Source organism: Leguminivora glycinivorella, chromosome 2 (genome assembly GCF_023078275.1).
Source record: "Leguminivora glycinivorella isolate SPB_JAAS2020 chromosome 2, LegGlyc_1.1, whole genome shotgun sequence".
Classification (NCBI taxonomy): Eukaryota; Metazoa; Arthropoda; class Insecta; order Lepidoptera; family Tortricidae; genus Leguminivora; species Leguminivora glycinivorella.
The window spans coordinates 1,538,384-1,561,004 of record NC_062972.1 but is presented as its reverse complement, the minus strand read 5'-3'; the positions used below and the strand labels follow the sequence as shown (position 1 = coordinate 1,561,004).

General features: G+C 40.2%; 1 protein-coding gene across 1 annotated transcript in view; it reads right to left on the bottom strand.

The window, feature by feature from the left end:
• LOC125241078 (mothers against decapentaplegic homolog 6) overlaps window positions 1-22,621 on the bottom strand; it is a 48,930-nt gene that overhangs the window by 3,126 nt on the left and 23,183 nt on the right. Inside the window, exons 3-4 of the mRNA XM_048149391.1 lie at window positions 11,329-11,409; window positions 6,107-6,279 (exon numbers count right to left, since the gene is read on the bottom strand). Coding sequence (XP_048005348.1) covers window positions 6,107-6,279; window positions 11,329-11,409 — 254 coding nt within the window. The remainder of the gene's footprint in view (window positions 1-6,106; window positions 6,280-11,328; window positions 11,410-22,621) is intronic.

The window sequence follows — 22,621 nt, the reverse complement described above, 5'->3', positions numbered from 1 at the left end:
CGGTGCGGAGGCCCCAAGCCACGTGTCGGCGCCGAAACTTACTGTAGCGCTGCGATAGCGCCGCTGACCGCGGCAGTGTTGTCCGCCGCGTCGGCGCCGCCGAGGTTGCGTAGAAGTTGCCTCCTCGTTAACGATGGCCATCTCTGCGGTGCCGCCGAACAACGTTGTGGCCGCCGCATAGGCGTCGCGTGCGACGCTGTAAGTATGTCTGCTGCTGCCCCGACGCGAGCGCCGTGCCGTTAGTGATCAGTCGTCAATACGCAGGCTACCAGCGCGGCTACCTTCTGCCCCCGCCACAACGCCGCGAGCCTGCTGAAGCTGTCCACCAGTATCGCTGGCCGCCACGCTTATGCTGGCGCCTCGATGGTGATGCAGAGCGTTCGTCCGCCGTGACAACGCCGCGATCCTGCTGAAGCTGTCCACCAGTATCGCTGGCCGCCACGCTTATGCTGGCGCCTCGATGGTGATGCAGAGCGTTCGTCTGCCGTGACAACGCCGCGATCCTGCTGAAGCTGTCCACCAGTATCGCTGGCCGCCACGCTTATGCTGGCGCCTCGATGGTGATGCAGAGCGTTCGTCTGCCGTGACAACGCCGCGATCCTGCTGAAGCTGTCCACCAGTATCGCTGGCCGCCACGCTTATGCTGGCGCCTCGATGGTGACGATGCAGAGCGTTCGTCTGCCGTGACAACGCCGCGATCCTGCTGAAGCTGTCCACCAGTATCGCTGGCCGCCACGCTTATGCTGGCGCCTCGATGGTGATGCAGAGCGTGCGTCTGCCTTGACAACGCCGCGAGCCTGCTGAAGCTGTCCACCAATATCGCTGGCCGCCACGCTTATGCTGGCGCCTCGATGGTGATGCAGAGCGTTCGTCTGCCGTGACAACGCCGCGATCCTGCTGACTGTCCACCTGCTGTAGCTGTCCACCAGTATCGCTGGCCGCCACGCTTATGCTGGCGCCTCGATGGTGATGCAGCGAGCTCATCTGCCGTGACAACGCCGCGATCCTGCTGAAGCTGTCCACCAGTATCGCTGGCCGCCACGCTTATGCTGGCGCCTCGATGGTGATGTAGAGCGTTCATATGCCGTGACAACGACGCGAGACGCGACCCTGCCGAAGCTGTCCACCAGTATTGCTGGCCGCCACGCTTATGCTGGCGCCTCAGTGGTGATGCGGAGCGTAATACTGTTAACCGCTGCACAGGCGTCGCAATCCTTCTGCTGCGTCTGCCGTGACAACGCCGCAAGCTACTTGAAGTTTTCCACCGGTGTCGTCGGCCGACACGCTCATGCTGGCGCCTTGATGTCGCCTCGATCGCACGAGGTAAGATTGCAGACGCGGCGACCTTCATCGCGCCACCGAGCGCAATACTGCGGCTGCCGCGAAGGCGTCGCTAATTTTCCTGCCGCGTTTGCCGTGACGACGCCGCGAACTCTGTTGATGCTGTTCACCGATGTAGCTGACTGCCACGCTGGCGCCGGTGCCTCCCGCGCTGACGGCGGCGACCTCGAGAGGGCCACCGAGCACGATACTGCGCGACGCGACAGGGCATCGAGACGCCTTTCGAGCTGACGACGGCCGTCTCAATCTCACCGCCGAACATAACAGCGTCTGCTGCAGTGACAAGCTGGTAAGATTGCTGATGTGGGCCCTTGGTGCTGCTAGCCGCCACGCTGATAACGCCCGTCGCGCCTAAGATGTCACGCTCACCGCGAACACTGTCTTCCCCTACAATGGTGCCACGACCACGACTATCCAGGCTCCGTCTGCTACGGTATCGTTGCAGACTCTATTGCTGACCAGGCTGATACTACAGCTGACATCCCGTACACTATGGTATCCACTCTTCTCTTTCCAGTTCCCGCGAAGTACGACTGTATTTACACTCTATTTTGACCAAGGACTCCTCCGTCGCCGAAGTGAGAACAGATAAATTCTTAAGATGCTACGTCCTAACGTGGTTTGGAGACCCATAGTTGAACGAGGTAAGACGTCAATAACCGGACGAGGAGCCGCACTGCTGCGAGGGTGTCCTGACGATGTTCGCGAGCTATCTAATCGGAGAGGCGCCTCGCGAGAAGACCCTGTGATTCCTGTACATCGCTCATTGTGTAGGTCAAAGACATCGTAAAGGTTTGCGGAATTAAAAAAAAAAATCCCTTTCAGAATGTCCAGATCTGAATTCGAGCCAGCGTCCTGCATCCTGAGCGTGCGTCTGTTTACCGGGCGGACACCAAAACCGATCGGCAATCTGGCCGCGGGGGTTCCAAGTACACGACGATTTCCCGGAGGCTTGTGGCGCCCCCTGTCCATTCGAGAGATTAACTTATTCGCCGAGCCTCTAATAAACAAATTGGGAAAAATAAACCTGCTTCGCCTTAGTGAACTTCAGATTCCAGCTCAAAGCGAAAGGGGCCAGGAACTCAGGAGTACTTCAGTAGTTATCATCTGGCTCGACTATACTCAATTAATATAGTGCTTGATTCGATCGTAGAACCTGATTTCATAAATTTCACAACTTTCGTGGTCTACAGAGGAAGGTTGCACCGCTGCAGTTTCCAGCATTACCTCGTACAGCTGCCGATAGCTGTAGGCCAATCGCCCCTGTTTTGCTTGCATCTGCAGCCCGATAAGACCTTCAATAATCGGAACATTGTACGAAGTAAAGCTCTTCCGATGGAGAATAATCTTCAACAGGCGGTGGCGCTGGCGACTGAAGTGACATGCAGCCGGCTTAAGGTTCGCATAGCACTATATGCTATGCACAGTTCAGTTGTATGTTATGTTATGCTGTACGATGGCAGGACTACATCTCTTCTGTTACGAGTAACTACGACAGTAACTGCTGACTCCAACAGACTGTCGTACGAGGTCAGTATGCACCCCCTGGGAGCCAAGTAAGTGACCTTCGGTGACCTCGCCTTCTTCTGCTTCGCCCGTCATCGTACCTCTTCGTCTGCGAGAGCCCTGCATTACGCCGTACAACGGTACGTATTAAGCCTCCGCCACACATAAAGCGCATTCCGCTTCGCTATCAGCGCGCTGAATGCGCGCGCATTCCGCTTGCGTCCCGCGCGCGTTGCGCTCGCAATCCGCGCTCGTTAGTTCCCGCTAGCGCCCACTGGGCGCAACGCCAGCGTTAGTGCGGTGCACCGCCATTATTGCGCTCCGCCTACGCTCTTAAAGCGCGCATGTGTGGCGGTGTTAAATTCACCCCTTGACCTGCTACCACGACGTGTTCAGCAACCACCAGCGATGCGACACTGACGTCTCCACCTCTCAGTCTACTCTGTCGACCTTCATTGCACGAAGTAGAAATCCGTCGCATCGGGTTTTGGATTAGGTAATGGATTACCCTAAGAGTCAATGACTGACTTAAAGAAATCGACTGATACCTCCGTCCAGTGTAGTAGCAATCGACAGCGCTCGTACTTTTCATCTTCTAGGCTAGTCTTACCGAGCGATCGGTATCCTCAAATGCCCTCACTAAAAAGAGTTCAGAGTTCAGGAGTCTCGCTTGCAACCGCGCTCGCTTGACGCGAAATAGTCTGATCGAAAATACCAGTATTGTAACAAATAGCCCTTGGGCACGTGAGTGATGACCTTTTTCTGTGTTTGATATGGACGTAAGACGTTGGACTTTAAATAGTCATATCAAAGCTAATATTGATTTAGATAATTTTTACGAAGGGTTGACAAAAGCAGTATCAATTACGTTACCCTGCTACAGTACAGATAGTTACACTACTTTTACAGTTAATTTCCACACTTTGTGTCTGAAATTGGGTTTATAACCTGATAAAATAACGTGTCTGTTAATAATAATAGTGTATCTAAGGTTTTTGTATCTTGTTCAAGTCAGCCTCGCCTACATCTTTTTTTTTTTTTTGTTTTGATCTGCGATGTATAATAATGTCATTTCTCTAACTATTCGCTGACTAAAGCTAAACGTCATCACGAAAATCTCTTTATGCGTTTCTGGCACCGAGATATTCGCGGATCGAAGGCTATTTCGACTGATACATCTGTCAAATCGGTTCAACTGATTCACTTATTCTTCTATGCTATGCCAATAGGGCTACCAAAGGCTTGCGCGCCAGCTGACTCGCCACCAGGAGATAATAAACAGGTCTCTATAAAGACCTCGGATATACAAACGGCACAAATAATATAAAAATTTTACCTTCCAATAAAATTTGTATTATTTTGCCTGGTATATCCGAGGTCTGAGTGATGCCTTCCTGGTAGGCTTAATATACCGTCGGCACTTCTCCTCAACAATGAGGGTGGCTGGTGGCGAGTCGGGGCGCGGGGGGCCTTGTGTTGCAGGTGGGGAAAAACGGGACTACCAACATCGCGGCGGTGAGACGCCGGAGCGACTTACAACGAACGATGGCGCCATCTATCGGTCCGATGCGACGTCTACGACGTACTCTCTCTATAAAGACCTCGGATATACCAGGCAAAATAATACAAATTTTATTGGAAGGTAAAATTTTTATATTATACTATTGTTATATTATAATTATAATAGATAATGTAATTAAAATTTTAATTTGCTGATGTAAATGAGACGTCATCGTATTTCGAAAGATATTAAAATCAAGTACCTATAATTGTAGATAAATTAATATACCCAAATTATTAATTTTATACCGGATATGGGCCAATATTGTACCAATAGTGTAGCACGGAAAATTATTCGTTTTCATCTGAGAATATTTATAATAAATTTTACACACAGTTATATACAAATACACTTTATTTAGATACAAGTAAATAGTGATAGGAGGGCACATATTATGATAAAAGGCACTAAATCTTTATCAAACTAAATTTAGCACTGATTTCAATACTCCGCGTAGTGAGCCTTGATAACCTTTGGATCACTAGAATCACTCTACAAGTCTACACGCCCCTTTATTTTGTAGACTGGCGTTATGTCTAGAGTTTAAAACTGTAAAATCGTAGATATTCGTTTTTACAGCATAGTTTTAGATCCCAACATTTGAAAAAACGTGTACACTTAAAATAAGAGGTACACTTTAATATTTCGAAACACGCTGACAGTTAAGTATCTACTAACCCCCTTATTCATAAACGTACTTTAAAGTTATCAAGCCGATAAAGTTCGTTTGTCCTTTTCTATCACAACAATACGTCGGAAAGGGACAAACGAACTTTATCGAACGTTTATGAATAAGGGTAAGTATTTATTTGGTTGTGCCAATAGGTAAGGTATAGGTAGATGTTCATTGTGCTACTGTTGGACACAGCACAGACATTCTCTCACGGACTATACTTGCTGTCAAGCAAACTGACGACCGAGGCAATAAAGCCCCTGAGCTCGCGTTATGTTTCCCAAAAAGACAACGGCAGACTGCCCCACAAGGATGGGGCGCGCCCCGACACAGCTCCCACAGCGCCCAGCGCGGAAGGGGCCACTCACGTCACGCCCCAGCAGGGGTGTCGATCGAAGACTCACCACCACCATGTAACCCAAAGTATTGTCGAAAGAATACAATTCCATAAAACTGTGTTGATGGCCAGCTATTTAATAGATTTACTGTAGTTTTATTTAATTAGACACCAATCTGCTATAGGTGCTTACATGTCAGTTACAGACACCAGCAGACATTTGCCACCGGTTCAAAAGACCCGAACGATTACCTTGATGTGATAATTGGCGACCATTTACTCCTTAGATGGCTACAAATGTGCTTTAATTGCGTAATTTCTTCATTCTTCAGATATAACACCATTAGATAGAACAGATAAAGTGCGTATAAACCAGTATAAACGCAATGTATGGCAGCTATTTTAATGAAATCCGTCAAGCTCGAGAAAATACTGCCAATTTGTTAACCAAGTCATGAAAGTTTGTCAGACACAACTTCGCTTTCTTAGCGTCTTCAGAAGTATTAGATCAATTTCATACCTATGTATACCTAGCAAATCTAAGCTTTAGTCTAGCTAGAAGAGAAGCCATTGGTTTCACCACTTAACTACAAGCCTACTGACGGCCTCCAGCGTGTCGAGCCAGAGAATACGCCCATCGCTCCGAGCCAGCACCATATTCATACCATACAATATACATGTGACATACCTGATCAGCCTTAGTAGCATCCTCTAACGCGTCAAGGCATAGCCCCGCGCGACCGGCGCCAGCGCCGCCAAAAACGTCGACGCAACGCACACGCACGCCGAACTGCCGTCCGACCCGCCGGGCTAGCTCCCAGTACGCTAGCCGACACCATTCTGTGTCCCATGTGCCGCGTTCTGGAATTGAGAGAAATACAATTAGTTTCTAAAATATTTGAGCTCACTGAAGCATCGGAATCGTGGGTATTACAGAATAAAAATTACTAAATTGAAACCATTTCAAGATCACCGACATATTAGTGCCGTATGAGTCAAATCGTACCGTCTTGTCTATCGTTCTTCGGTACCTATTGCGACAAAGACAGGCAACTACGATGCACTACAGGGCGTGAACGATTAAGCTCTTGTCTACGCAGCTTGTATCTAACCCTGTTTGACTCTTTCTAACACCATTTAAATTGTGTTTGTTAAAATATCTATGGAACTTTTGTTGCTTCGCTGTGGTAATTATGGACATGATCACATCATTGTTTATTTGCATTTGTTATTCCGATTATTTGTTTCTTGTCAACAGCTGTTCAGCGACGTGACGAATGATTGTCATCTTGGCTACCACTTCCGTCCCATTTTAAAAGTTTTTCAGTAAAACCGACAATTTTCACCGAACTATTATCATGTACCTAATAGTTACAACTGTACAAGTAATATTTTTCAATACAGAAATCTACATTGCCGTGTTTCTTTTGCATTTCAGTGATTAAAACTGAACTTCGGGCAAATTCATAAATGCAATTTTGGGGGCGAGCACATTTTTCGCACAAATCGCGAAGCGTCTGGCTAAGTGCGTTTTCAAATTATCCGATCCGATATCGGATGTCGGAAGGATTTCAATAGAAAAAATCCAAGATGGCGCCTGTAATGTATGGGATAACGGTCCGACATCCGATATCGGATCGGATAATGTGAAAACGCACTAACGTGACAGGTGACCGAAAAACTGGCGACTTCCTCTCACATCACAGCGGAACCCGGATTGACTCCAGAAATCATTAAATCAAAAGGTTCCCCAAGATATGGTAGTGCTTCGTAACAAACGACTACAACCCACCACAAACACCTAATGTTACCCACTAGATATGGCGAGTTTTGTAACAAACGTTTGTTTGTAACATGATCACCAAAACTAAAAAATACTCCAGACGTCATCAAACTAAATAGCCTAGTGTTCCCAGCCAGCGTAACAATCGTTTATGATAATATCGTTACTAGCTCTCTCTATCGCTTCGTATTGTCGAGATATAAGCTCTAGTGAAGTTGGCTAGGCAGTTCCCCGGTAGATATGGTGGTGGTAGTCCCACGCCGCCGTCGTGGCGCCGGTCGCGATCGATCGTCAAGGTTACACACGTGCTGGCCTGGCTTCTGGGCGAATCGTGGTGTAATTCGCGAAAAACGTTTGACCCAAAGCTTTTGGAGCTTTTAGACCTGCAGGCGTAGCACACTAGGTGGATAAACTTTATCGCGTCGGTGCGTCCTTATCGCACTTAAAAAATACGTCATATCGTTTATCACGCGACCGTTCTTGCCTGCCTTTGATAACCATTCTAGCTCGGAACAATAAAATTTCTGCGATTTTGTCAAAATCCGGGCCGTGAAATAGTAACGAAAACCCGCCGGGTCAAAAAGTTTGGAGGCTGTTTATGTGACACTAGTTCGCAAAGTAGTTAATTTTCTTGTCAAGCCAAATCTTCAAAAGGTAATTATGTAGTGCAATAATTATGTAGTACAAACAATACACGGACAAAAAGGAAATTCGTAATTCGTGTCGATTTAAAGCACGCCCTTCGGTCGTGTTTTAATTATCGCCACTCGCTTCGAACAATTCACGGATATTTTTATAAATACTGTAAAATTTAAAAGTAAAATTTTAGTTATTTCACCAAAAATGAACCGCCTATTACGATTATTATGCGAGATGCATCGATCTAAACTACGTTTAAATCGATGGCGAGATGGCGCAGATTACATCAAAACCAATATCACATTTTAGTCCAAATTCCTCTCCTATTCTCGTCCACGTATCTTCACCTAGTTGCATTATCAACTAAGTTGAGTGCGAGGCCGTTGCTCCTAGATTTAACTTTAAACCGTGTTGACGTTATCTGGTTTATACCGGGTTGTAAAGGACCACTTACATAATAGATAAATTATAAAGCAGGCGTTCGGTCAATGTTTGTTGGTACACTTTTGATATGCCACTTCGCCGGTGGCAAAGCACGACTGAAGTGTTTTTGCCTCATCATCATCCTCCTTGCGTTATCCCGGCATTTGCCACGGCTCATGGGAGCCAGGGGTCCCCGCTTTGACAACTAATCCCAAGATTTGGCGTTTGGGTTTTACGAAAGCGACTGCCATCTGACCTTCCAACCCGAAGGGTAACTAGGCCTTATTGGGATTAGTCCGGTTTCCTCACGATGTTTTCTTTCACCGAAAAGCGACTGGCAAATATCAAATGACATTTCGCACATATGTTCCGAAAAACTCATCGGTACGAGCCGGGGTTCGGACTCGCGACTTCCGGATTGAAAGTCGCACGATCTTACCACTAGGCTACCAGCGCTTCTGAAACTTTTTGCTGAAACCGAACGTTCGGTCCTGTAGTTTCAGTCGATCATGACATTTATGCCAAAACCAAGGAGAAAAAACAGTTTCAGCAGTTTCTTTGGTTAAGTTCATACTACTGTTTCGGAATATGTTAGATGAGATTTTATACGCCCGTTAGCATGACTTGATCCGCGCCTCTCTTAACTCCACAGACCGGAGACCGTTACATATCAATATCACAAAGAAATACAGACATAAACAGATGGAGAAAGATTGTAAAAGGGAAATATTTGGAAAGGGGAAGTCAGGACCTTCAATAGGCTACTTGACCCTTTTTCAAAGTATGTCTTATATTATTAATTACTGTCTAATTAAACCAAAAAAAAATAGTACCATATTTTATTACGACTTAAAAACCCGCAAAAAAAAAATTTTAAGTTTATTTTTACGTGATCAGGCAAAAACAACATCAGCCATATTAATCTATAGAATATCTATGACATGACGTCAGTATATTTAGAAAAAAATATTTCACATCGTCACACCCAAGAATTTTATATATATCTCTGGATAGTGCGTGCCGACCAATGAGTTGAAGCCAGGTTCATTCACCTTTACTCCTATGTTCTATCTCATTCCAACACTGTGATGTATTGCCAGATAAGTTAATAAAAAAAACGTATAAAACATTCTTCAATCAAATTGACTTACTTTTCTTTGTATTATACAAAAAAAAACTCAATCAAAAACCTTATTTCTCCGGTATTTACCTCCTGCGTACTATGGGAACACTAATAATAAAAAAATATGCCCGATATGTCAGAATTGTCAAAATTCATTCACCGATTCAGAGATTTATTTTGCAAAATAAACGTTTTTCGACGATTTACTTAAGTTCTGAGCTATGTATTGCATAGTGAACCATTGTGGAAGTAAATGGAAACCGAAATCCGACGTAAAATTTCACAAGTAAGTACTTATTTTACCAAAATGTTCATAAACCTCACTGGCAATAAATTTTCTTCTATTTTGCTTGTAATCTTGGTTAGTTCTTATCATTATATTGGTTTCATTGTCTCAAATTATATCAAAATTCCCACGAATAGGTTTAGAACGATAAATATGACCTTTAAAGAAAAATAATGCTATGTGTGGTTTTACGACTAGGGTGACCAATCTTTTTTCTTGCATGGTATTTACTCTTATTGAATGGAGCTAAATCTATCAACTTGGTACGGTTTCTATGTTCATAGTTCATATCACAGTATAATAATACCAACTTTATATAATTTATGTCTTTACAATTAACATGAATAATATTAAACTTTTCAGTGTTCCAAAAGATGAAGGAAGGAGGCAGCATTGGCTGTTGGCTGTCGATTGTACCGATAAAAGGAAATGTTTCAGAGCGTTCGACAATTTGCAGATTTGCACTTTAAGCCTGAAGATTATGACACAGAAAGAAATTTTAAAAATCAGTCCAGTAACGACGGATATATCGTGGCCTAAACATTAAATTGAGATAAATATATACATGCGAAGAGAATTGAAATACGTACGAATTGAGAACCACCTTCCTTGAGATTTGGGGCGGCGCTTAAAAATAAAGATACTGTTTTAAAACGTCCTAGTATTTCATTATTTCCCCATTGACAAATACTTCACTTATTTTTGTGGCTATTCCCACTAGTTACCACCAAGTTTTTACCTGTCCTAACTACTGGGATTTCCCCCACATTGTTAATTACCACACCGGGGGTTGATAGCTACTGGGATTAGTTTCCCCAGTAGTTACTACCAAAATATTATTGTGATGACCAAAACACTAAAATATATATTCCATTGCATGCTTTAATAAACACAGGTGTCAGTTAGTAAAAGACAAAAATATGTAACTCCGTATAGACAGATAAAGTCTATGAAAAAAACTTACCTCAAAACCATACAGAAAAAGGTACGGTGAGCTAGATGGCGATACACCTTTGGGGTAGGTACGCTCAGATAGATGGCGCTAATATTAATATTTGACATTTTAACACATATCAATATCATATCAAGCTGAGAATATTGTCAAAACGGAGGTTCAAAGGTTTTAAGCCTGTGTCGAGAGATGTAATACGTCAAATTCCGCGGGATATCCCTAATGTATGCTTAATCATGGACACCCTAAAGAAAGAGATGCATGACCGGCGTGACGTAATTCAAGGTCAAATTTTCTGGCTTCAAAGTAATGTTCGGCGTGCAACATCCATGTATATAAGATTCTTGGTCACACCCGTCAACCACTATGAATTTTAATACAATAGAGGTTGCTTCTATGGAGATCAGATTACTACCTCTAATTTCCATAGTTGATCTGAATTATGTGACGTCACTCCATTGGCCAACACCGTTTTCGGAGTCCATAATTAAAAAAAAACATACACACATCTTTAATTAAAAATACGCAGTCATCACGCACTTTTAATGCCCGCAAGCTATAAATATTGATTTCTTAAGTCAAATACTACAGAAAACAATAACTTGATGTGCTAAATTCGATACGAGTCTAGTAGCCTATACTGAGGAATAGGTACGATGCAAGAATGAAAGATGACATAGCAGACAAGATTGTAGGATATTTACCTTCGCCGTCGGTGGCGAGAGAACCCGCGGTTAGCCGCTCGTGGTCCGTCCTCCTCGCGTCTGCTGTGCTCTCTCCGTGGTCTGAAAGCAAACATACATCCATACTAAATTAATTTTTATTAAGCAGAATCGTCTGCTAACGATTCTAAACATTTTTATATTAAAGGAAAAAATTGAAAAATTTACGCTTCCGGCGGGACTTGAACCCGCACCATTTTTGCAATCCGTGCAATGCTCTTACCAATTGAGCTACGGAAGCCACGCCGGACCTCGCAAATCTTTCCATGCCTTTCCTTTTTGTACACACGTCTTGGGGTGACGTCTAGCGCCATCTACCGACAGACTATTACATCTTGTAAATTAATTTAGTATGGGTTAGCACATTGTTACTGGTGAATTCTCAGTATAACTTGAGACTCCAGTGCCGTTACAAACATACATCGTTAAAAAAAGGGCATAATCATAACATAATTCATAATCAACGAGGACTGTGCGGTGTGTGTGAGGCCTGAGTGGATGCTCGGCGCGGAGCGTTCGGAAAGGCGAGCAAGCGTTCAAATTCAAACAATCTAAATAAAAGAGGATATTCGCAGTTTTTTCAGAAAATCATTTTTCGAAAAATGCTATCCGATAGAGAATTATAATTCTACTTCTCATATTTCTTAGAGCCACCTACCATATATTCTGATTATTCTCCAGTACCCAAAGGTTGTCTGGAAGAGATCGCTCTTAAGCGATAAGACCGCCTGTTGCTACATATGTTTAATTTGTTTTGTTTCTTGTGTATTACTTGTAAACTATGTGAGGTGTGCAATAAAGAGTATTGTATTGTATTGTATTGTTGTATGTATATAAGAAACAATAAATGTTGAATACATGTTTTCGAAATAAGGCATATAGACAGCAGAAATAAAATAAACTCTATTTTTTTTTGTATGGGACCCTAAAATAGGTATTAGGTATCTTGTTTCTCAGAAAGAAACTATTAGAGGTCCCGTCTTCTACCTTTCAAGACTTTGTTTTTCTACTTTTATAGAGTAGGAAACGATAAGCAGATTTTCGCATACATCATGCGCGACTTCAAGCATGGACTCGCGCGCGACAAGGCAAGTTGTGCTAGAGGGTCAGAGCCGGTCTTTTGGATGAGCACATGGTTTCAACAGTAGGTGCGCTCTTTTTTAGAGGTTCAAACTTCTAAAAACTACTGGGAAATTGTATCGGTAGAGCGGGCACGGAAATAAAACAGTTCATTCTAAAATGAAAACTAGGAATAATGTGGAAAAACGCAAAGGTACAAGGTACAGTATAATACGCGTTTAGGAATATTTGGTTTTAGATGACATCTACGAGTTCATGGTCAATATTATTTGAACCAAAATATTACTTAATCGACTTGACACTATGTAGCAAAACCGGCCAAGAGCGTGTCGGGCCACGCTCAGTGTAGGGTTCCGTAGTTTTCCGTATTTTTCTCAAAAACTACTGAACCTATCAAGTTCAAAATAATTTTCCTAGAAAGTTTTTATAAAGATCTACTATTGTGATTTTTTTCATATTTTTTGAACATAGGGTTCAAAAGTTAGAGGGGGGGGACGCACTTTTTTTCCTTTAGAAGCGATTATTTCCGAAAATATTAATATTATCAAAAAATGATCTTAGTAAACCCTTCTTCATTTTTAAATACCTATCCAACAATATATCACACGTTGGGGTTGGAATGAAAAAAAATATCCGCCCCCACTTTACATGTAGGGGGGGTACCCTAATAAAACATTTTTTTCCATTTTTTATTTTTGCACTTTGTTGACGTGATTGATATACATATTGGTACCAAATTTCAGCTTTCTAGTGCTTACGGTTACTGAGATTATCCGCGGACGGACGGACGGACGGACGGACGGACGGGCGGACGGACGGACGGACGGACAGACAGACATGGCGAAACTATAAGGGTTCCTAGTTGACTACGGAACCCTAAAAACGTACAGCAATAAATCAAGTTATGAGTCACTTTATAAAGTTTCATTTAGGCACTTACAGAGCCTCTTTATGGCTTATGCCTTTATCAATGACTGATTTTAATATGCTCTAAATTATCATTCAAAAAACTCAAGGAAAAATTTGGGCACCAAAAAAATATATGATCATATATCGACTATAGGACCTGTTTTGAAATGACATCACATATGGACACCTGTGAAAAGGTAGACTAAAAACAAAAGAACAGTGACTCTAGGATATTGTACTTAATTAGTATTGCATAAGATGGAGATTAGATTGGTCTTGATTGTGGATTTGTGTTCTTATTGGTAATGAATGTGTGCGTGCACGCATACAGACGCGTTGTAGACAGTTTTATAGACCGCCATATACTTGTCTTGTTTGGAACTGATGAATGATTTTTGAGAGGTGATTTTTTTTATTATTCTCGAAAATCTGGAAATGACTACGGCTCTGTCTGTGAGAAAATGTAAACACTACACTTTCCCTTTCTATATAAAACCTATAGGTATTACTGGTAGGTATTATTTACACATACCTACATATAGTTATACTTTACACAAGCATATATCATATTTTTTAATATTATACTAAAGAAATAACTTAAAAAGGAAGAGCAAATATGAAACAATAATACAATAATAAGTAATATCATTTCAGAAAATATTATAGTTTTTATTTTAATTATATCGATATCTTAATAATCGATAAAAGTTGGATGATAGCGTTACGTATTTTGTACCTAAATTATAAACGAAAAATGTTCCTTTCATATTCATATTTTTAATAAAAAATCACGCAAAAAGTTATGTTTCTTCTATACATCAAAAAATATAAAAACATAGTATATATTGGGCTTATACCACAGTATATAATGAAGAAACGTACACAAGTATATTAGCATTTAATCGGCCAAACGAAGGTCATATACTTATATACGTAGCAATTATGTAAACCGGACCACACCTATTCTGCCATAATACCAAACAATAATGAATTAAAACATGCTTTGATACTGATACATATCTTAATTTATAACATAATAAAAACGTATGATTAAAATCCTTGGAATTGACTATATTTAAGGTAATATTGCGATTTTAATGATAAATTTTGTAATTCTTGAGTCAGGTATAAAAAAGAGATCTTTATCATTTTGTTTGTACCTAGTGTACCTACCCTACAGTGAACAATAACCATAGAAACTAAAATAGATAGAGCAATATACCATTTTATCTCAAAATTAATTACAAAAAAAAACTTATATTCCTCAATAGGTATTTTTATTATTCTTAAAATAATGTAAGACTGACCTGTTTACACTAAGATTTTTCTTTCACACTGGTGGGAGACTTCCGAGGATAGGGATACGTGGAAGAGTAAGAGGGAGGCCTTTGCCCAGCAGTACAATGTCGGCTAATAATAATAATAAAATAATAAATGTAACTTAGGATCTAGTCATCATTTTACAAATACAAAAATGGGCTAACCAAGTAACCACATTCTATTCATTGCTAAAGTAAAATGTGGAATAGTGCTAACATTTCATGTACTAATGCTATGTTTTGAGATGCCAACACGTGTAACTGACATAACGGAGGAAACTGTTGTAACAACATACTCTCTGTTTTTAACTCTACATTGACTCTACATAATAATGGGCGCTGGAATGTCACACTTGGGGCTTTGAGTTCACCGAAACGAGATTTAGAAAGAAAATTTTCTTCGAGATAAGACTGATAGGACTTTTTGTTGAAAAAAAAAACAAAGTTATAAAAGAAAAATCGTTATGACTACAATAAAATACTTTGTTAAATCAATAAACTTTGCGTAGCATCTTAGGTAGGTAAGTATAGTATATTATTTCTTTCAAAATTACTGCACCGATAATTTTTGCGTACTTTATTAAATCAGTGCTTTGAAATGCGTTTTTGACCAGGATTGTATGGATAATTTTATTTGAGTAAACATTATGTACTACTTCTTAAATACGAATAGGTGTATTAAAGCCTGGTCAGATGTAGGACTACCGCCAAGAGGGCGCTGTTATTTTGATGTATGCAGTGACAGTTCAGTTTAGTATGAAGAAAATAGTTCTAATGGAATTCCGCAAGATGGCGCGTAGTCATATATTTCTGTTCAGGCTTTACTTAATTACTATTTGTTAGGTTTAAGATATCGGGTAGATGAGATCTCCCCGCCAGCCGGCTGCGCAAGGCAACTGATCGTCAGTCGAAATATACCGATACGTGAACTGGGGGCCGATTTTTGAGTCTCATGGCGTTCGAATTCAGAAAATTGTCACTGAAAATAATAGGCAATTCACCGTTTTCAACCGGTATTTTAGTGAAAGTGAGATTCAAAAATCGGCCCCCTGGCCGTGTCTCATTTCTCGGCACCACTTTTCCTCCAAAATAACACTATATTATTGCCGAATCATGCTGCTGTTAGCGACACTACATCAGAGCCACAGTATAATAAAGAGTACTATCGTAGTCAGAGCTGTCATTCTTTAAAAATAAGTGAAAAAAATCTCAATCAAATGAAAAGGCGTAGTTTAAAAATCGATAGATTAGACGATGAAAAACTAGAGAAGAGTGATGTACCGGGTAGCGTAGCGGGAAGTGCAATAAAAAGCTACGTGGGCATTCCTCGGTCGGTGTCATTGAGCTTTCAACTATTCGGCGCCTGCGCAAGCAGGGCTGTCACACGCATTGACTAATTGAAGAGCTAGAAAAGCTTTTGTGACAATTTAATAATTCCGGGATTTTTTCCTGATGAATTTTAGTTCTTTTCAAAATGTGTGAGCTTTGAAATTTCGTAAGGATTATTGTATACCTACAGATGTACAATTTGACCAAAAAGAATAGAAATTAAAAAGTGACAACATTGTAGTGTCATCCCTTTCAAATCAATATGTGCGAGAGAACGGGACGACATCGACACTATGATAAATTTCTACTTTTTAACATCTCGTGTGCCGGAACGTGGATCCACGTTCGTAGGTATTGAACTCAAATTTAAAATTAATTAGAATTCAATATCTACGAACGTGGATCCACGTTCCGATACTAGAGGTTGATTACTCTTTTTGGTCTGATTATACCTATGCTAAAGCAAAAGCAAAAGCAGCAAAAGGATATGTACAAGTTTCTAATGGGGTGGCAACGCGCATGTGACACTGTTTGAGTTGCAGGCGTCCATAGGTTACGGTGACCGCTTTACATCAGGCGGGCCGTATACTTGTTTGCCACCGACGTAGTATTTAAAAAAATGCTAACAAAGTAGCAATTCTGGAATAAAAAATAATTTTGAAAAATCTAATAGGCACGAAGCTATAAGTAATTTCTCTTGCCTCGCACCCAGTACGTAGGTACTGGGGTTTATCTGATCATAATTGGGTCTAGATGTACCCAATCTAGTAGGTGTAGTGTACAAGTACAGTATGAACTGCAATTATTTACGTACCTATTTAATTTGTGTATTTTAATTCGGACCTAATATCGGACAAAAAGCATCAAAAGCTAAGGCGCGCCATCCCTGAAAGCAGCGTGTGAATTTCCGCGCCGTGGTAGCGTCAACGACAAACGATAAGCGAGGAACGCATATATCGCTGGCGTTAGAAGATATACATAATATGATCGACAATTATGTCACTTCCAGCCACTTCAGCACAACTTGCCTTGTCACGCGCGAGTCCATACATCAAGCGCGACTTCAAGTATGGACTCGCGCGCGACAAGGCAACTTGTGCTAAGGAGGCTGAGGTCGGTCGGTTCTCTAGGTGAGATTTTTTATATTTAGTTTTAGCATTAATTTTTTTTTATTATTTATTGTTATAATGCCGAAAATTTATATTACCTACATTAGAGAATTTAAAAAAACTGAAGTAATTTAGAGTAGGTATGTTGTTTTATCCAAACGTATACAAAAACAGTAAAATAAATAAACTAGATTAGGTTTTGATTCATAACTAAAGTCAGTCTTTTGAAACCTACTGAGACGAGACTATGGCCTTGAATTTAAAAATATACCTAGCCTTTAATCCGTCAGTCTAGGCAGAAATGTGTGAGCTTAGTTACACATATGCAGACAGCAAAAAAGGGCTTTTAGATAAGTCCCATAATAATGATACCTACATACTTCGAGACAAGTTCAAAACTGTAAAGTCGCCGTCAATAGAACTTGTGAACAATGTAAACAAACCTTGTAGTCAAAATGTTGTTAATTTTCATTCTTACTCATCAGATACTGGCTAAATCCATGTGTTATTTAAACAATTCATATCACATTATGATCCTCAACCTTTAAAATAATAAAATTGTGCTAGAATATTGATATTTTATACAACGGTTTGTTTACACTGTTGACAATTTCTATTGACGGCGATTTTAGGCATTTCATCCATCATGGTGTTGATAGCTTTTTAGAGATTTTCGATGAAGTATTGTAAAAAATATGAGAGAAAAACTATTTTGATATGCTCCTAAGATATAATAATTAAAAGTTAAACATACCGGGCATAGTTGCCAAAATAGTATCAAAACAATTAAAAGAAGTTAATATCCATGGTTACTACCATGATCGCAATAAATTATTATGAATTATATCCAGAAAGTTGCGAAGCAAAAGAGGAACTACCTTTGTATGAAAAGGCGGTTGATCGCACGTTTGCCCTTTCGTCTTAATCAAATATTTATATTTATTTTCTAGGTGTTTTTAAATAGTTTAACCATTTTCTTCAGTAGGTACCTATAACAAACATACATAAAATCACGCCTGTATCCCATGAAGGGGTAGGCAGAGCACATGAAACTACTCAAGTTTCAGTGCCACTCTTGGCAAATAAGGGGTTGAAATAAAACGAAATTGTGATATTGTAGTGACAGATTGCCAGCCTCTCGCCTACGCCACAATTTAACCCTCCTACCTATAAGACCACAAAAATGTACACAGATTGAACTTTTCACCCCATAAGTTGTAGTAATCACGGTAATGCACAATTTTGTCGAAACCGGGGTTCGGCGGTTTGTTTCAGGTCGTAAATCAGCTGTGACGTGTTAAATCGACCACACCTCGGACACGCGACCCGGAGTAAAGTTCCGTTTTAGCAATCCGTCGACAAATGGTTGAACAGAAACTTTTGTAGAGAAAATCAAAACAGACTAACGTTCTTTTAGGGTGGAATCACATCAGAATCAAGCTGCATTTGATGTATGGTAAAACGCTCTTTATATGAACATGCTTACGCATACTCAGATTTCCGATGCGTAAGCGTCTTCATACCATACTAACAAGCGATTTCGCATAAAATGTGGCTGGATGCTAGATGTGACCACTCTTAGGCCCACTTGCACCAACCACTTAACTCAGGGTTAGTGGGCTGTCATCTGTCAAATTCCATATAAAATGGTGGTTAACCTTCGAGTTAAACCTCCATTTTCGTTGGTGCAAGTAGCCCTTAAGAATTAACTAACCTCCACTACAAATAAAACACGGTTAATCCTTTCAAAGTAAACAATTAAATATAGAATAACTAGCTGTTGCCCACGGCTTCGCTCGCGTTATAAAGAGACAAAAAGTAGCCTGTGTCACTCTCCATCCTTTCAACTATCTCCACTTAAAAAATCACGTCAATTCGTCGCTCCGTTTTGCCGTGAAAGACGGACAAACAAACAGACACATAAACTTTCCCATTTATAATATTAGTATGGATATACTCAAGAGTAATAAAAACGGGTCACTTAAGAGCGTTATAACATTTCGGCGTCGGGCGAAATTAGGTATTTCACCCGCCGCGCGAGCCCAATATGCCGACCCTTTCTAGCACGTCTTATCACTCGCTCGCACTACGATAATGGACAAAACAATCTTGATCCTTTCTATGGAATTTTGATAACAACCACAATCTACTATCTCGATATAAACTTTTGATTTCTAATAAACATTATTTTGTACGAAAATACTAGAATGTAGCGCAAAATAATATCAATTATGTTAAAATTTATTTAAAAAAATAATTATAAAAGTAGATCCCATCCCAAATATTTGCTTTTGTTATATGAAAATTACTGTAATGCTGTATTATGATTACCTCTGTAATCCATTCCTTTGGAATCGGTATAATATAGATTCCTGTAATATGGATTCCTCGGTAATCAAGTACTTAAGTATTTTGAATCCCACTTTACTTCGATTCCAGGCTTATTACTTTACTTCTTTATGTCACTCAAATTGTTTTTGGTTTACATGTCATTCTAGCATTTTCACTTTCACATTTCAAGTGCATATACCACGAGTATAGGTTTTCGGGTGTGCTGATTTAAAAATTAATGACCGATTTGGAATCTGTCATTGCTGACTGTCACTTTGACACAAAAGTCGTCATGGGTGTCGTAAAATAGGTTTTAGGGGTGCTGATTCCAAAATTAATGACCAATGTGAAATCTGACATTGCTGACTGTCACTTTGACACAAAAGTCGTCATGGATGTCGTCAAATAGGTTTGCAGGGGTGCTGATTCCAAAATTAATGAACAATGTGGAATCTGACATTGCTGACTGTGACTTTGACACAAAAGTCGTCATGGGTGTCGTAAAATTGGTTTTAGGGGGTGCTGATTCCAAAATTAATGACCAATATGGAATCTAACATTGCCGACTGCCACTTTGACACAAAAGTCATCATGGATGTCGTAAAATAGGTTTTAGGGAGTGCTGATTCCAAAAATAATGACCAATGTGGAATCTAACATTGCTGACTGTCACTTTGACACAAAAGTCGTCAGGGGTGTCGTCAAATAGGTTTCCGGAGGTGCTGATTTGAAAATTAATGACCGATTTGGAATCTTGACATTGCTGACTGTCACTTTGACACAAAAGTCGTCATAGGTGTCGTCAAAAAGGTTTCCGGGGTGCTGATTCCAAAATTAATAACTATTTTGGAATCTCACAGTGCTAATTGTCATTTTGACACAAAAGGAATCATGGGTGTAGTCAAATAGTTTTAGGGGTACTGATTCCAAAATTAATGAAATGATTTAAAAAGTCATGACCGATTTGGAACCTGACATTGCACAGTACCCCTGGAAACCTATTTGACAACACCCATAACGACTTTTATGTCAAAGTGACAGTCAGCAATATCAGATTCCAAATTGATCATTAATATTGAGATCAGTACCCATGAAAACCTATTTTACGACACCCATGACAACTTTTGTGTCAAAGTGACAGTCAGCAATGTCAGATTCCACATTGGTCATTAATTTTGGAATCAGCACCCCCTAAAACCTATTTTACGACACCCATGACGACTTTTGTGTCAAAGTGACAGTCAGCAATGTCAGATTCCAAATTGGTCATTAATTTTGGAATCAGCACCCCTAAAACCTATTTTACGACACCCATGACGACTTTTGTGTAAGAGTGACAGTCAGCAACGTCAGATTGAACATTGGTCATTAATTTTGATATCAGCACCCCCTAAAACCTATTTTACGACACCCATGACGACTTTTGTGTCAAAGTGACAGTCAGCAATGTCAGATTCCACATTGGTCATTAATTTTGGAATCAGCACCCCCTAAAACCTATTTTACGACACCCATGACGACTTTTGTGTCAAAGTGACAGTCAGCAATGTCAGATTCCACATTGGTCATTAATTTTGGAATCAGCACCCCCTAAAACCTATTTTACGACACCCATGACGACTTTTGTGTCAAAGTGACAGTCAGCAATGTCAGATTCCAAATTGGTCATTAATTTTGGAATCAGCACACCCTAAAACCTATTCTACGACACCCATGACGACTTTTGTGTCAGAGTGACAGTCAGCAACGTCAGATTGAACATTGGTCATTAATTTTGGAATCAGCACCCCCTAAAACCTATTTTACGACACCCATGACGACTTTTGTGTCAAAGTGACAGTCAGCAATGTCAGATTCCACATTGGTCATTAATTTTGGAATCAGCACCCCCTAAAACCTATTTTACGACACCCATGATGACTTTTGTGTCAAAGTGACAGTCAGCAATCTGAGGTACTACATATTTGTAATCTGAAAGTAATCAAGTCAATAATTTCAGTTATTTTGAATCGACTATGATTCCGAATTATTGGTAATAGTAATTATTGTATGAAATGGATAACAGCAATTTAAGCAGATTGTACAGATTATTTATATACTAAAATAACTTCGATAACATGTAGATTTTCGGAGAAATGATCACTTGTTTCAATGTATTTTCAAGACAAAATTGAGTTCGTTTTACTTTCAATTTCTCAATTTCAAAGGATTAAATGATAAATATTGTTTAATGGGCCTTAAGTACAAGATATTTGGAACTTAAATTTACCTCATTTATGAGAGTGAGCTTATCAAGTTGTTGATAATAAGAGCTCCGAATTCTGTGCTTCACGCGGTTTTTCCTAAACGAGCATCAGGAAAACAATCATTACTAATTGAAAAAGCTTTTTTTTCCATATGTTTTTTAATTAACCGACAGTTAATAAGATGTTCTAACTGAAACAAGTACTTTCACTGTCTTTTAGTATGAGTAAAGTGTACAATTTTGTCGATAAATATTGTGCATTTTACAATATATCGCCTTTTTTTGTCATAGCGCTCTTAAACGTTTTTACCAAGTGACTCGCTTGCATAGTTATTGGGTGTATTATGGGGTATGATAAATAAGCTTGAAAGTGCTCTTAAAAACTTAGAAATCTGTTTCCTAATAATCGTCACTGTCAACGGAAGGTGAACCTTAAACAACTTCATAATTAGAGTCGAGATTTGTACAGATAATGGCAGGAAGATTATAAATATGTTTAATTTTGAAAAAGGTTTTTTATCTAATGTTCAAGTTAATGTATCCAGCCATATTGAGCCACAAAATGTTCTAAACAGGATGTTATTTTTGTGTCGTTCATGTTTATTTTACATATTAAAAAAAAGTTTGTTACAAATCTTAATTATGGCAAAGAACATGAACTCTATGTTAACAAACTGACAGTCATTTTAAGATTTATCTTAGGTATTATATGTGTAATATCTAACAATCCATACTTAATATTAAAATTGAAGGAAAGGAGGAAAAGGAAAGTGTGTGTGTCTGTTTGTTTGTCCGTCTTTCACGGCAAAACGGAGCGACGAATTAACGTGATTTTCACGTGGAGATAGTTGAAGAGATGGAGAGTGACATAGGCTACTTTTTGTCTCTTTTTAACGCGAGCGAAGCCGCGGGAAAAAGTTAGTAATTCATATTTTCAACGAAAACACAGAAGC